The sequence below is a fragment of the Heteronotia binoei genome, chromosome 3 (assembly GCF_032191835.1).
Source record: "Heteronotia binoei isolate CCM8104 ecotype False Entrance Well chromosome 3, APGP_CSIRO_Hbin_v1, whole genome shotgun sequence".
Classification (NCBI taxonomy): domain Eukaryota; kingdom Metazoa; phylum Chordata; class Lepidosauria; order Squamata; family Gekkonidae; genus Heteronotia; species Heteronotia binoei.
This window is the reverse complement of record NC_083225.1, coordinates 164,099,343-164,114,607: the sequence shown is the minus strand read 5'-3', so window position 1 is coordinate 164,114,607 and position 15,265 is coordinate 164,099,343. Positions and strand designations below refer to the sequence as shown.

At 39.8% G+C, this 15,265-nt stretch overlaps 1 protein-coding gene across 1 annotated transcript in view; it reads left to right on the top strand.

Annotated features, from left to right (window-relative positions):
- The window catches only part of FGF9 (fibroblast growth factor 9), a 43,186-nt gene extending 28,609 nt beyond the window's left edge, over positions 1–14,577 (top strand). The window contains exon 3 of the mRNA XM_060234791.1: positions 12,818–14,577. Within this exon, the coding sequence (XP_060090774.1) occupies positions 12,818–13,063 (246 nt within the window). The 3' untranslated portion in view covers positions 13,064–14,577. The remainder of the gene's footprint in view (positions 1–12,817) is intronic.
- The last annotated feature ends 688 nt before the right edge of the window (positions 14,578–15,265 follow it).

Genomic DNA, 15,265 nt, shown 5'->3' with positions numbered 1-15,265 from the left:
CAAGTTTCAAAAAGATTGGACCAGGGGGTCCAATTCTGTGAACCCCAAAAGAAGTTGCCCCTACCCTTCATTATTTCTAATGGAGGGAAGGCATTTAAAAGGTGTGTGGTCCCTTTAAATGTGATGGCCAGAACTCTTTTGGAGTTCAGTTATACCTGTCACAACCTTGCTCCTGGCTGCACCCCAATGTCTCCTGGCTCCTCCCCCAAAGTCCCCAGATATTTATTGAATTTGACTTGGCAATTCAACACATAATTGTACATACAATTATGATATCAAATGCTGTGTAGATATTTCTTTTACAGTGTATATGATTCACAGAAATGTAGGGAGTTGCTTGCAGAAAAGCTAGTTGTCATTAATGCAATTCCATCAGTGCAGATAATAGTTTAAAGAGGAACATAAGTCCTCTCCTGGGGCTACTTAAGACTAGTTTTGGAGTCATGTGAGGCTACACCTAGAACCAGATGTGGGGTTCCATGCTATCAGAATATAGAGTGGTGGCCTTAAGTACAGCAGAAGTAGGTTATGATCTGTTAACCAGAGACAGATTACTATGCTCCTGCTTTTTATACCCTCCCAGGTATACCTCTGCACCAGGAGTTCTTAACCTGTGGTCCTTGGACCTCTAGAGTAGGGTTGCCAGCATCCTGGTGGGACGTGGAGATCTTCTGCTTTTACAACTGATCTCCAGCTGGCAGACATCAGCTCCCCTGGAGAAAATGGCTCTTTGAGGGGTGGACTCTGTGGCATTATACCGTGCTGAGAGTCCTCCCCTCCTCAAATCCCCGCCCTCTCCTGGATCCACATATTCCAGCACAGACTGGGCAACCCTACCCTAGAGGATCTGTGGATGGGTGTCAGGGGGTTGGGGTCCATCTGCCAGGGCAAATTTTTTTTCTTTGATTTCCTTCCTGTTACTTTGAACAAAATTATTCTTTGTGTCAGATTATGTTGTTAGGGTATTCTTATTCAAGCCAAACAGCAACAGCCATCTCATTGAAATTTACTTTTGAGCAGAGTTAAAGTTTACTTTTTGTTTTATTCACACAATTTGTATTTGTTTCTGGGGTGTGTGTGTTGGTAAGTAGCCAGTAATCAAAATTAAGTGTTTTGAGTTCATGTGTTTATGTGCATTTTTCTGGGAAGGGAGTTGAAAGCTTTCATCACAGTCTGAAAGGTGGCCATGCCTCAAAAAAAGTTAACAAACCGCTGATGTATGGATCAGTGTTGTACACTGCTATTCCTTTTGTACCTGAAGAGGATTCTGGTACCTCATTGTAAAGAATGCTGGGTTCACAGACTAGGTTCCAACTTCAGGCCATGAGATTCCCCATTCATCTCCCCGATTTCATAGCCAGAGTTAAGCTAAAAGTTTTGCATATTTGCCATAAATGCTTCCTTAGGTATCCCTTTGTCTGGACTCTCAATCATTCCAATATATTTTCCACATCCAGGAATACGCCAGAATGTACTGTAAAGGAAACAACAATATTTCTGTTATGCACAGCCCAGTTTAAATTTTAGAGTTGTGATGATGATTCTTCTCAGTATGCAAGCACATGATGCAACGTGATCCCTCTTCCCCAAAGAATTTGCATCAGAGCAAAGTATAGTGACCTTCAGTTTAAAACAATAGGGTGCCTGAAACAAGATATATGACCCAGCATTGATAAATGCTTATTCTTATGAGAGGAAAGAACAAATCACCGTCTGGGGAACACTTTGGCTTCAGTGGGGTATAGCGTGAAAACAGATAGGAAACAAATGATAACCTTGCAGTATTGCAGCTACTGGCAAAACCATTTCTGTTGTCAAGGAGATTCTTGGGCCAGTCATTATCATGTAGTCCAATCTAACTCACAGGGCTGTTGTGAGGAGAAAACTGAGGAGGGTGTAATAGCTCCACACTGATCTCTTTTCTATCTGTCCACCCCTGGGAAGATTCAGGGATGGTTTTACAGAGCTGGGTTCCTTACGAAGAGAGGATACTTGAGATTTATGGCAACTTAATATATGATTAAATGCATGGCGGGTTGTGCACAGGAGTGTCAGGAGAATAATCAGCCACAAGCCTTCTAGGAACTGGTCTGGTCTGATTCCTTGACCCCATATATCTCTGTGCAAAATTATATGTCTTCTGTGGCATTTTACCAGTTCTTTGCTTTACCCCATGCTACGATTGGTCACTATACTTCCCTGTTCTTACATAATCTTCCTCTTCTGTTACTATACTTTGCACAATGAAACACCTAATGAGTACTGTCTCTGCTTCTTGGTTCGCCCTTACCTGTTCTGGTGTTGTTTTCTGGTTTCTTGTTCCTATGACTCCGGCTGTTAACTATTTCTCTCCCTTTACTTGCTTCTGCTATCAGGGCTGCCTTCTGGCAGCTGACACCAGGAACTATTTTTCTCTGGTTCTTGACTGTGATCTGGAAACAAAGAGTAGGTTCTTCAGGTCAGGGAAAGAAAGTGAGGAGAGAGAGGCTAGAAAACAAATATGGGATGGGGAAGAGCGGAGAAACTGAGAGGAATGTGGCTTTGGAACAGATCTGTTAGCAGCAGCGCAGGTAGACACAGACTAGAGTTGCCAACCTCCAGGTGGTGGCTGGAGATCTCCTGCTATTACAACTGATCTCCTGGCAACAGCGATAAATTCACATGGAGAAAATGGCTGCTTTTGAAGGTGGACTCTATGGCATTATGCCCCATTGAAAACCTCTCCTCCCCAATCCCACCCTCCTCAAGCTCCACCTCCCAAATCTCTATGTATTTCCCAGTTTAGAGCTGACAACCCTAACTGAGACTACGGAAGCTCTAGGATTGGTATACAAATGGACTTTGCTAGGAAAGTCCTGTAGTGAGGTACGTATATTATTATAATCAGGGAGCTGTTGGATTCATAATTTATAAATGTTTCTTCAGTCCTTCATCTTCCAGTCTTTTATTCTTCTATATAAAACATAATGTGTGTATAAACACTGCTATACTATGCATTTCTCCCCCCCCCCACTCTCCTGGGAGTGGGTTTTCCTTTTCCCAAGCACCCAGTCATTCAAAATACATATTGAGAATGTGTTCTATGCATTGAGACTTTAGAGGAGAAGCCAGCCATGGGTATTTTATGCCCTCTCCTGTGTACCCACCACCTTGAACTCCACTGAACAGCCTGTCTCCTTTGTTTTTGAATGAATGAATAGGATCAAGATTATCTTGTGTCATGTACAAATTTAAGGCAGGATACAAACTGGAAGACAGTCACTTATATACTAACCTAGAACAGTAATAAAGAATTATCAGGTTTTTATTGCATTTCACATACATCGTGTTATTGTCATCCGTATGTCTAAAGTGCCATGAGATCACAGGTGACTTATGGTGACCCCATAGGGTTTTCAAAGCAAGAGTTGGTTTGCCATTGCCTGCCTCTGCATAGCAACCCTGGAATTCTTGGTGGTCTCCCATCCAAATTTTAACTAGGGCAGACCCTCCTTAGCTTCTGGGATCTGACGAGATCAGGCTAGTTTGGGCCATCTGGGTCAGGGATCATCCACATAATGCTGTATGGTAGGTCTTTATTATAAACTCTGTACAATCCTTGGGAAGCAGATTGAGAGAGTAACCTGACTACAGTTCCCAAGGGATTTCATGACAAAGGTGAAATTCACACCAGAGACTTCCCATCCACAGTTCAGTCTAATTCTGTTTGCTTATTCGAAACTTATTGTGTATTTTAGCCAATAGATATTGTCCTGAAACCACAGATGGGAAATGCAAAATTTGACTTACACATCCATTGTGAATGCACCTGCAGATACAGTCTTACTAGTGATGCTCCACCTGTTGTGTACAAGGCAAATCCAAAGAAGCACCTAAAATGAGAATGTACATTTGGTGGATGCCTTGAATCTCCTTCATCAATGCTGGAAATAAGCACTATGTATCTTGCAGATTATTTTACAGTTAGAAACTGTATTGTGCTCTGCATTGCACTTCCCTTTTTGTTCACCAGTCATTTGACAGAAAGACAGAGTGGCCAGTGTTAGGCTGTCTTTGGAAGGTTTCACTCCGTGTATTCAACAGGCTTCACCTGTTTAATGAAATCCAAAATCACAGCGCCTAGTGGCATATAACTCAGAAGTGCTGACACTGTCTTTAGCTGTGCTGGCTGTGGTTACGTTACAAACATATTATAACTTGATGACTTACAGATTCACTAGCACCATTCCTTTAAAGTTCCCATGCTCAACATCTCAAGAGGTATTGCCCTGGAGGAGTCATAGCAGGGCTTATGTTGCATCTGTGGCTAATATCCACAGGTGTCCTTTGTAAACTCTTAGGTTTGATGCCATGCTAATGAGGAGGAAAGAATGGAGATGTGGTTGTGCCTCAGATACCCTTTTAATTAGGACTGCCATTTTTTTTTGTTATTGGATCCTGTCCAAGGCCTTTAACAGAAGCTTGATATGAATATCTTAGTGGGTGATGTTGCTGATATTCATGCTATGAAAGGCTTTATTTGCTCATTCCTATATACCAAGCTACTGTTGAATTGTTAGAGCAGGACTTGGTGACTTTTTCTGGCAATCCTGCTTTCATCAGTCCTTGTTTAAACTTAGGTTTTGGTATTAGGAAATGAAGAACCTGTAGGTGCTATTTTTTTTTTAAAACCACATATGTCCTGTAGTATTTATCTTGACCTGAGCATAGTTACTATATTCATGTGTAGGTCCCATTGAAGTCAGTGAGAGGTTTACTTGTGTATAGCTCATAGCAGAATTGCATTGTATTAACTTTAAATATTATTATAGTTTAACACTCAAGGAGTTTGTACATCTTGCTTTAATTCCAGTTTTCTGCTGTGATCATTCAAGATGATCTTATTTGAATTGCTGCTTTTCTGTATTAGTCTCTGATGGGTAAAAATGGAAATGTTGAATGCTAATGATTACTGTGGGGATGCTTGAGTTAAGAGTGTTGTTCATATGACCATGCTGCTTAAGTGGTAATGGCACAGACTAATCCAAAGTAAACTGGGGATTTCTGTCCAATTGAAAACAGTGGGATTGTGGAGCACAATTGATCTAATTGGTTTTATTGATTGATGGTTTATTGGTAAACAGCCTTTTATGTTTTATGTGCCCCCCTGTATTCCCCCTCTGATCTCCCTCTAGTTCAGTCTCATCTTGCTATGAAATAAAAATAAATAAATGGCAACATTCTTTAAATAGTAGAGGGGATGTGGAAACTGTGGATACAAAAGCAAATAATCCTATAAAAGAGATGTGTTTTTGTTATATGTTCATTATAGCTGGTTAGTGTGAGGCATTTGCACTTTCAGTCATTTACATTGTGTTTAGCAACTATATTTTGCCTCAGTGGTTTTTTGGGATTTCATGAAGAATTTTTATTTGAAAAAAAAAATTAAATCATTTTAGCTATTTTTTAAAAAGGTACACCAGTGTGGAAAACACAACACTCTTTCCCCCTCCCCTTTTTACAGTCTTTCAAAAATAGTAAAGTAACTCCACAAATATGTTTGTCATTCAGAGCTCAAGTGCTGGATATTTTTGTGCATGGGGAAGTTTCACATGATGTCTGGCAAGATGGCTGCCTGTTCTCTGACCTCTTCACTCATCAAATTGACTGCAATTTTAATAAATATGTAATTAGCTATTAAGTAATTGACATAAAGTGTCATCAAAGTTGAAATTAACTGTGCGGATAAAGTCCTGACCAATTACTAATGAATTCCAGTGCAGGAGATGCAGGCAACAAAAGACTGGAATCAGAAAGCTTAGCTTTAGTGTAATTGAAAGGTGAAACAGCTGCGTTCAGCCTATTTTTGAGACAAAGCTGTATGAAAGATATTTCTTGCATTTCTAGAGAGATGTATCTTAAAGTAAATTTTGTGCAATACAAATCAATGAACTCTGAAGTAACAATTTAAAACAATTGTTCTGACCGGGGGAGTGGGAATTCAAATTATGGAAAAATGTGAAGAGAAACAGAAAGAAATATAAACTGAACTGGAAAATATTGGGTTGCATATAAAAGCTGATTTTTGACAGGCTATGTGTTATTTCTTGATACAGGATTACGGTAATTTTTTTTTTCTAAATAGGGGCTATAATATGAATAAATTTATTTTTTCCCTGGTTTACTAGTGGATTGCCTGTTTAGTGGAACTGCTGAATTAAGGAGTCCTTGAAAGTAAGGAGTCCCTTGCTTTCTGAACGGGTCCCTCGTTTTCATGTGGATCATAGCCATAGAAAGTAGTAAGAGAACCATTTGTCTATGAAAAGGCAGATGATTGAACAATTTAGAATAAGATGTGGATTTCAGTTCATTTTTTCCAGGAAGAAGGGGGGGGGTACAGGGTAAGAATATCTGTATTTTCCTGACTTTCCAGGAAAAAGTGTGGAATAGAATATTTTTAATAAATGAAAAATTCACTCCACTGTTTATGTGTAATCAGGGCTGTTCTGTGTTCCTTCCCCTCGAAATCATCTAGAAATAAAGATTGCCTGCACCAAGGATTTGATTGTTGCAATGATTACTCTTATATTGGACCAATCAGTGTTGTCATACCTAGTTTGGCCTTTTGTTCAACTTGGAGTGGTGCAGTGGTGCATCTGCCATGCTGTCATCCCTGTCTGTAGGCTGACCTTCATGTAGTGACATAAAGGCCAAAGTTATTGCATGTGCATTAACTGCAGAATGTGTATACTGGAATCTGTGATCTTATCCCTCCCTTCTCCTTGAAATCAAGAAATAAAGATTGCCTGTATCAAGGGTTTGATTGTTGCAATGAATACTCATATATTGGACCAATACATGAAGGAGCAGTACTGATGTGGATGAATCAGGCAGGTGTGATTCCATTGCCTCACTATGCACTGACTTCATTAGCATTTCCAAATATATGAACAGGGTTCATGCAGGGTTTTTTGCTTGAAAGATCATGTCTTCATGTTGAGATTGGAGGGAGAGAAAACACAATAGGTTGAAGACAAATGCATGTGGTTTAAAAATGATGGAAAGCATGGTTTCTGATGAGGTATATGTGTATTTTGTCTCACTGTTGCCTATCTGGATGGAGTTTGGGGGGATGGGTAGAGGACATAGGGGCACCATCAGAAAAACCTGTAAGTAGGGTTGCCAGCCCCCAGGTGGGAGCTATTTCACAGGCTCCTGTCTGCTGTTGATCAGTTGTCACCCCAACAGCCACGCTCTGGCACAACATCCCCAATGCGATGACATCACATTGAAGCGATATCATCATCATGTTGGGGATGTCACATGGTGTCCTTCTAGTATTTCAGACAAAACTCAGAGTGTCACCATGTGATGTCCCTGGCATGATGATGTCACTTCCGTGTGATGTCATCACATTGGGAATGTCATGCATGTGACATTGCCCCATCCCCCACTCCCAGAAAGCTCTCTCTGATCCTCACCAATGAGAGTGAAGGACCTGGCAACCCTGCCTGGAAGTGGTGTTACACCTCTCTAGGAATCACTGGGAATTCTATGGCAAAACTGTGGAGTTTCTGATGACTCATATAAAGAATTGATTTCTGGGATTTCCCCAGAAGTGACATAGCTACAGCAGCCCCCCCCCCAATTATTTTTCTCTGGCTAGTCACAGGAATAACTGGAGGAAACAGGAACTGGGGCAGGGGATCCCACCCTCCAGCAGGAATGGGCAGTCCAGCTGGTGCCTCTAATCCAGTAGATTTCTGAAACAAGAATAAAACCTATGAAACCTGTTTACCAGTAACAAAGCAGGATGAGTGTACACCCCACAAGTACTGATCCCTCTTTTAAGTTATTAATTTATCAGCAGACTTCAACTTTACTTGTAGGGAGATATTCCAGACTGCTTCTTATCCTGGCAAGCTGGGGTGCCTTCTTCCAAGTAAATCTCTTTCAAGTAGGTGTTTTAAAAGGTGAACTGCAGGAGATGATGTGCATTGCATTGGTGTTAATAGTTCTTTCATGAAAACCTTTCCTAACAAAATTTAGAAGCAGAGTCCTAATCAGGGAAGTAGGTGTAGATTGTGCCAGCTGTTTTCAATATATCTGAAGACGTGTTCCAGGAAAGACAAGCTGGTGCAGAAATAACCTTAATAATTATGGTTATAAGTTTTTCCCCTTCTCCCCGAATCAAAACAATTTGCAAAAGTACCTCTAATAGACAAACCTTCAAAAGAAGAGGGGGTACTGATTGTTTATATGTGAAAAATTCATTTACTTTTTTCATGTAGTGGAGCTAAATAACCTAATATGAAATGCACTTCCAATAAAATTATATGGAGCCTTAGGAATGAAGTAAATTGCAAAATTTTGCCCATTTAGATTAATTACATTTATGTCCATACATTTAAACTTATTTGCCCCACAGGGATGTTATTTACAAAATTATTTATTGAAATAATCCTTGTGATGGCTTACACTCCATTTCACTAACACATGGTAACATCTTAATGGGGCAAGTTTAAGTTTTGATGTTATAATTACTGTTTTGTTCCAGTAGTAGACAAATTCAAGAATAGAAAAGGGGTTTCATGATTAAATGTAAGTCAGCACACTGATTTAGCGGATTTCTATATTAAAATTGCCTTGTATGACTGAATAACCCCCTCAGCAATTTTAGAGCTAACACACATTGCCTTTTTGTATGGATAGATGACTATAAGGTAGTATGGTATAACTGAAGGGTGGCCAAACTGTGGCGCAGGAGCTATATGCAGCTCTTTCACACATATTTTGTGGCTCCCAGAGGCTGAGGAGGAACTTAATAAAATTATAAAATTTTTTGCCACTGTGTGACACAGAGTGTTGGACTTGATGGGCCATTGGCCTGATCCAACATGGCTTCTCTTATGTTCTTATGTTCTTAATGCAGGCTTTCTCTCAAGTAAGTGTGCTTAGCATTGGAACCTCAGTCAACCTCTGAGTGCTTACCCATAGTTAGACAACTATTTCCGCCGTGTGTGAGGTGGTGAAGGAATGGGAAATAGACAGGTTTGCAAGCTCTTCACCACCACCACCACAGAGATCACAGTGGGTATTTTGGATTTAGATCTAAGTTCAGTGCTATGGCTGTAGGTCTATGCTGGCTCTACTTGTAATCCATGGACTTGGATAATGATATGAAAATTGATAATGTGAGATCTTTGCTTCTAAAACATTACTTCTACGTAAAACATCTATGCTTAGTCATCAGCGTGCTTACCGGGGGTGCTATCGGGTGTTGAGAATTGCATGTATGTCACTTTGTAGTTGGCTGAGACAGAGAAGACCTAATTCACAGTCCTGTTGTGTTACACAGTGCTGATGTTCTGTGATACTGCCTGCCCTTCACAAGCTGCAGCCCAATCTGACTGGAGGCCATGTGATCTCCTCCTTTTAGCAATACTGTTATAATGGAGAGGGGCATTTACAGTAGCCCCAGTGGTGCCTGGCTTTAGACCTAGCAACTGTTGCAATTGGTCTAGCAAAACAGCCTGAGCAGCAGTTAGGGTTTCCAGGTCTGTGTTGGAAAATACCTGGGGACTTTGGGGTGGATTTGGGAGAAGGCGGGGTTCAGGGAGGGGAGGGTACAGTACAATGCCATAGAGTCTGCCCTTCAAAGCATCCATTTTCTCCAGTGGAGCTGATCTCTGCCAGCTGGAGATCTCTTGGCCCCACCTGGAGTCTGGCAACCCTAACTGCAGTGGCAACAGGTGCTAGGCCTGTGGGTAACATCTAGTCGTATGTCATGGATTTTGTGTATGACAACCCCTCCCCCAGTAACATGCACACTGATGGAACTTTGGTAAACCTCACTTGTATGAAATGCTATGGAATTGCATTGAATAACTAATACTGTGTAAGTAATATTGGCTTCTTTGGTACACTGATTTGTGCCTTCTTAGAGTATTCTGGAATAAATTATACTGCCATACTTTATACATAGCCCGTGTGTTCATTTTGCAGAAAACTATAACTTTTCACTATAGTCTGTTGATGTACTGTAGCATGGTAGTAATTTATTTAAGCCTTTTAAAGGGAAAAGTTAAGTTGTGGTTTCAAATGACCCTTTATTGGTATTTATGAAATGCTGATGAAGTATATAATTAACTTATTCAGGAAAGAACGGCATGACATTTTTAAGCAGATCTCTCTCTTTCGCAGCCAGCAGATCTGCAGTGCACATTTGTATGATCTTTTCTGCCTGAAGAGCAGAAAAACTTAATTTAAATTAGTTTCTTGTCTCCCTTCTAAACTAGAGTGTTGCATACACTATTCAGCATCTGCTTTTGCGATTGAAAGAACACAAAGTAATTTTTTAAAAATTGCTCAGAAAATGTTAAGACAAGAGCTGCATTTAAAGACTATTCAACAACCATAAAGAAAGCATTGATTACAAAGCTGCCTGAATCTGTCTCTGTAGATAAGCTAAAGAATGCTATTAGAACACATTCAGCCCTTACTTGGGGGATGGGGGGGGCTTGAATTCAGTAAAATTGCTTCACTCTCACTGCGCAAATCCATTGATATTGATTCTGCATGAGATTTTGGGATGGAAGTGATGTGACAACAGTCCTGAGTAAAACATTGGCCAATCTAAAAATTCCACAAGCATCAAAATCATGTAGAATCACCCTTACAATGTGAGCTGGACTATTCACATACAGAATTAGCATGCCAGCACCATACCCTCCAGGTAGGGTTGCAAGGTGCCCTCTGGCCACTGGTGGGGGATGGGGGGAAAGGGTTGCCAGATCTAGGTTGGGAAACCCCTGGAGATTTGGGGATAGAGCCTGAGAAGAAGAGGGACCTCAGCAGGGTACAATGCTACAGAGTCCACCCTCCAAAGCATCCATTTTCTCCAGGGGAACTGATCTCTGTAGTATGGCAATAAACTGCAATTCTGGGGGATCCCCAGGTTCCACCTGGAGGCTGGCATCCCTACTAGGCCACTCATAGCTCTTAGGCTGAATGGGCAGGTCGACATGACAAATGTGTTTTTACACAGGACAGGACATGAGTGGAATGAACTTTTCCTGTAGCTGAAGGCACATTTGTTTCATCATTTAGCTGCACCACTCCCCTACTATCATAAGAAATGGTGCGGGATTAGAGCCAATGAAATTTGAGAAATTATAAAAAAGCATTTTCTTCATTTTCTTTCTCAAAATAATACCGATGTTTTGCACTCAGAGGAAACCCAATTTTTTATAAAGCTGTTAGAGCTAGCTTTCTTCCCAGGATCTATGTATTTGCCAAGTGGCAGTCTTATATTTCAGACATGTGTAAGTGTGAAAGGCAGACTTTTTATTCAAGATGCAAACCGATGCCTTTCCTTCATCGACTGTGCAAGCATTTCCATCTTTGACAGAATTTAGTCTTAAACCTGATTACGTGGAATTGAGACAGTATTCTGTCTGCCTTGAACAACTTTTCTTTCTACTGCATGTTTCTCTTTAAAAATCGTTGTTTTTTAAATTCTTCAAGAGCTTCAGGGGCTATTGCTTAATGAATCAAAGAGTTCCTTGCAGTCTTACTTTAATCTTTTTATGCTTTTATGCTGCAGTTTTTGGTTTAAGATGTTGTGTTAAGGGAGAGTGAATGGCTAACAGAGCAATCCTGTGCAGGGTTGCTCTAGTCTAAACTCATTAAATTTAATGGGGATAGACTGCAGTAATTCTGCATAGGATTTCACTGTACAATAACTAAATGATGCAGTTCCTCCTTCATACCTATACCGCTCGTGGCTTCCAGGAGAACACAATATGGTTGTGCTCTATGTTTGTTGTATCTGCAGCAATGATATTAATACTGTATGCATCATGATTGTATTTTATTTGTATTTTATTGTAACCATGGTACTTACCATGCCTGTTAGCCGCCCTGAGCCTGCCTTTGGCAGGGGAGGGTGGGATACAAAAATAAATTTATTATTATTATTATTATTATTATTATTATTATTATTATTATTATTATTGAGATGCCTCTCTACTTTAAATGAGTGCTTCTAGCATGTATGGGCTTATTTGTTTATTACAATTGTTACTCAGTTCACATGTGAGGCAACACTGGTTCTTTACTATGGAAAGTAGTACTTTGCTTGCATGTTCTCTTCTTCCATTGCATGGTCCAGTTCAATTAATTCCTTCCTGTTTAGCACAAACCAAAGTTTGCAGTCACATCTAAACTAGAAACCATGGTTTGAACCTGGTTCACATTGCTGGCATGTTTAAATTATAGTTTACCAGTTTGAAAGCTATATTTCCTTTTAAGAAGTAACTAATTGAATTGGTGCATGTTAGAGGAAAAGAGAAGGGCTATAGTGTGCACCAGCACTGGGCTTGTTTCATTTTGTAGCATTAAATCATGTTTTGGCATTATGGTTGTCAGGTACTGCCTGACAAATCAGCAGGAGACTGGGTGAGGCTGAGACATTGGGTGGGGGTGTGTGTGTGCCAGTGACAGCAGCGTGATGTCACTTCCAGGAAAACCCCATAAGTAAAGTCACATCTCTCTAGGAATTGCTGGAAATACTATAGTAAAACCATTGAGTTTCTGGTGCTCCCTAGAGATGACTAATGTAATTTCAGGGGTTTCTAGAAAGTGACATCATACTGTGGGGGATCTCCTTCCTCTAGTGGGGAGTTGGCAACCCTATCAGTATTTTATATATATACACACACACACACACACACCAGTCTAATCTAAGTTAGAACCCTAGTTTCACTTGTTGGTTTTGGGAATGAGTTTATTTTTAAGACTAGTTTCTTACTACTTTTTTTTCTTTTTCTTTTCGCAGGAAAAGTTAACCCAGGAATGTGTGTTCAGAGAACAATTTGAAGAGAACTGGTATAACACATATTCATCGAACCTATATAAACACGTGGACACTGGAAGACGATATTATGTTGCATTAAATAAAGATGGGACTCCAAGAGAAGGGACTAGGACTAAACGGCATCAAAAGTTCACACATTTTTTACCTAGACCAGTGGACCCAGAGAAAGTCCCTGAACTATATAAGGATATTTTAAGCCAAAGTTGACAAAGACGTTTCCTTCACTTGAGCCCTTAAAAAAAAAAAAGTAACCACTATAAAGGTTTCATGCGGTGGGTTCTTAATTGATTAGCTGTGTCATCACATCAGCTCCACTGTTGCCAAACTTTGTCGCATGCATAATGTATGATGGAGGCTTGGATGGAAAATGCTGATTTTGCTCTGCACTTAAAAAGGTTTGTCTTCCTGGAGGAGAGCCTGTGCCCACTTGCTTGATTTTATTGTGAGAGAAGGAAGGAAGAGAGTGAGAATGTGTGAGAGTGAACGAAAGGATGAAAGAGAGCTGAAGCAAGAAGGAAGGGGGGGAAGGCCTGATGCATGCTGGGAAATAGAGATGCTTTTAAATTTTTTGATCCGTTGTACTTCATCCTATATCAGCATAGCTGCCATACTTTGTCTCATCAGGAATTTTGGCTGGTGGCCTGCTCAAGTGTATGCTGCTTTTTTTTTTAAAGAAAGAAAAAGGCACAGAGGAAGGTACAATCTTTTACTTATAACAATAACAAGAAAATGAGAGGCTTTTTTTGGTTCAGTTTGACTGCTCAAGTGGGAGTCACCCCTCGCTGAGTTTAAAGCAAGGACCTCTTAGTCAAATAAGAAAAAGATTTAAAAAAATAAAAATTAAAAATAAATAAAAGTTAAATTTATTTATAGAAATTCCAAAGGCAACATTTTATTTATTTTATATATTTATTTATTATATAGAGTTTATTTTTAATGAAATATGTGTACAGGCCAGATAGGCAGTTTGGAAGCTTTAGGCTCTGTGATACATTTCAACGGCAAAGGCCGTGATGAACCTGTGATAAGGAGAAAAACAAAAATCTCATGCAAGTCAAGCATCAAGGTGCATGGAGACTGAGAAAAATCTGGTGATCCTAATGTACTAAAGGCGACAATCTCTTTTGTGCCCATATTATTGTAAAAGTATGCACACCAATCACAACAATGAGTGCTCACTCTTCTGACTGCTTGTTTCATAGCTTAAACTTCCCCCCTCTTCCTTCCCTCCCCGAGGATTAAAGATAAAACTGGGTCTTCAAAACTTTAATTCTGTGTCTGTAATATTTCCTCTTTGATAAGTGACTTATTTCCATCATTGTAAGCTTCACAGTTGTGGAAGAAAAAGAAAGAAGAAAACAGGGGTTGGTATATACTCTACTTGTTTAAAACCTACTGCAAATTATACCAAAGCTACATGATAAATACGCTCTTTTTATTTAAGCAGAATGCCAGGAACATCCTAATATTGACATTTTGTACTAATTAAGGTTCTCACAACTAGAACAAGAGGCCAGGGTTCACTCTTGTAAACTTGTTTAATTGTGCACTTGACTATCTACTCTGAAATTATACAAGTTCCATAGGGGTTATTATTGTACCATCTTTTTATGGAAAGAATTGCTTTCAATGTGAACTGTCATAATACATATTAGCACCCTCCTTAAAGTAAGACTCTTGCAAAATGAAACTAATAAATCTCTATTGAGAATTTCAATGAGGGGGAAAGTACTATACTCGTTTTATTTCCTGAAGTTACCTTTCAAAGTATATACTGCAGACTCCACTGCATAAGCTGTGTCATTAGGATTACATAATGTAGTAAATGCAAACACACATTTTTCAGTAGTGGTTATAATCCTGGAACTTGTCCTTAGAGAGGAGACTTCCACAAACCCCCTCAGAACAACAGAGCAGGCAGAAGTACTGACAATGACTGTAATCTGATACACTTGGTGCGCTGTTTCAAATGAAATATATGGAATTGTACAGAGGAAATGCATGAGATTGTGGACTAATGCAATCTGTTCAACATGGCTTTGGGTGTTACTTGGATTCCAATTTAGGATGCTGTGCTTAACTTCTTCCATGTTTAGCAATATGCGATTCTTTGGTCTGCATCCAGTGGTTAAAATAACTGAATGGATTGGCCTGGTGTCCATTATGTGGCACTTATAAGCCACTTTCTGTGGAGATAGGTGAGCTGACAGTTGTGGTCCCATGGGGGGGAAAAGCAGTTCTGATGTCATCAGTCCTGGAGAAAAAAAGATTTAAAGATTGAGGCTTGATTCTATCTTGAGTAAAATTGGACTTTGATGCATAGGAAAGTTCAAAATGAGCTCAGTACTCCTTTGTTGCGCATCCATTGGAAAGGAACATGATAAAATATTTGTAGAGTACATTCTCATA